Genomic DNA, 370 nt, shown 5'->3' with positions numbered 1-370 from the left:
TTGTGGGTGGCGGTCTCGCCGGTCAGTCCGCCGCGATTGAGGCAGCGAACTGCGGTGCACAAGTCATCCTGCTCGAAAAGGAGGCGACACTCGGCGGCAACAGCGCCAAGGCCACATCCGGCATCAACGGCTGGGGCACACGCGCGCAAGCAAAGGCGAGCATCCAGGATGGTGGGAAGTACTTTGAGCGGGACACATTCAAGTCGGGTCTCGGTGGCAACACCGACCCCGGGCTCGTCAAGACACTCTCAGTGAAGAGCGCCGATGCCATTCGCTGGCTCAGCTCCCTTGGTGTGCCGCTGACGGTGCTGTCGCAGCTTGGCGGCCACAGCCGCAAGCGCACCCACCGCGCCCCGGATAAGGCGGACGG

General features: G+C 65.1%; 1 protein-coding gene across 1 annotated transcript; it reads right to left on the bottom strand.

The window, feature by feature from the left end:
- Window positions 1–22: 22 nt before the first annotated feature.
- DQ04_27101000 (hypothetical protein) lies at window positions 23–271 on the bottom strand (the record flags this gene model as incomplete). Its single annotated transcript, XM_009318361.1, has 1 exon — window positions 23–271. One exon carries the CDS (start codon window positions 269–271, stop codon window positions 23–25), a length of 249 nt encoding a protein of 82 aa, XP_009316636.1.
- Between the last annotated feature and the right edge of the window lie 99 nt (window positions 272–370).

Source organism: Trypanosoma grayi, assembly GCF_000691245.1.
Source record: "Trypanosoma grayi strain ANR4 Tgr_2710_V1, whole genome shotgun sequence".
Lineage (NCBI taxonomy): Eukaryota > Euglenozoa > Kinetoplastea > Trypanosomatida > Trypanosomatidae > Trypanosoma > Trypanosoma grayi.
The sequence above is the reverse complement of the archived record's forward strand: the minus strand, read 5'-3'. Positions and strand labels throughout refer to the sequence as shown.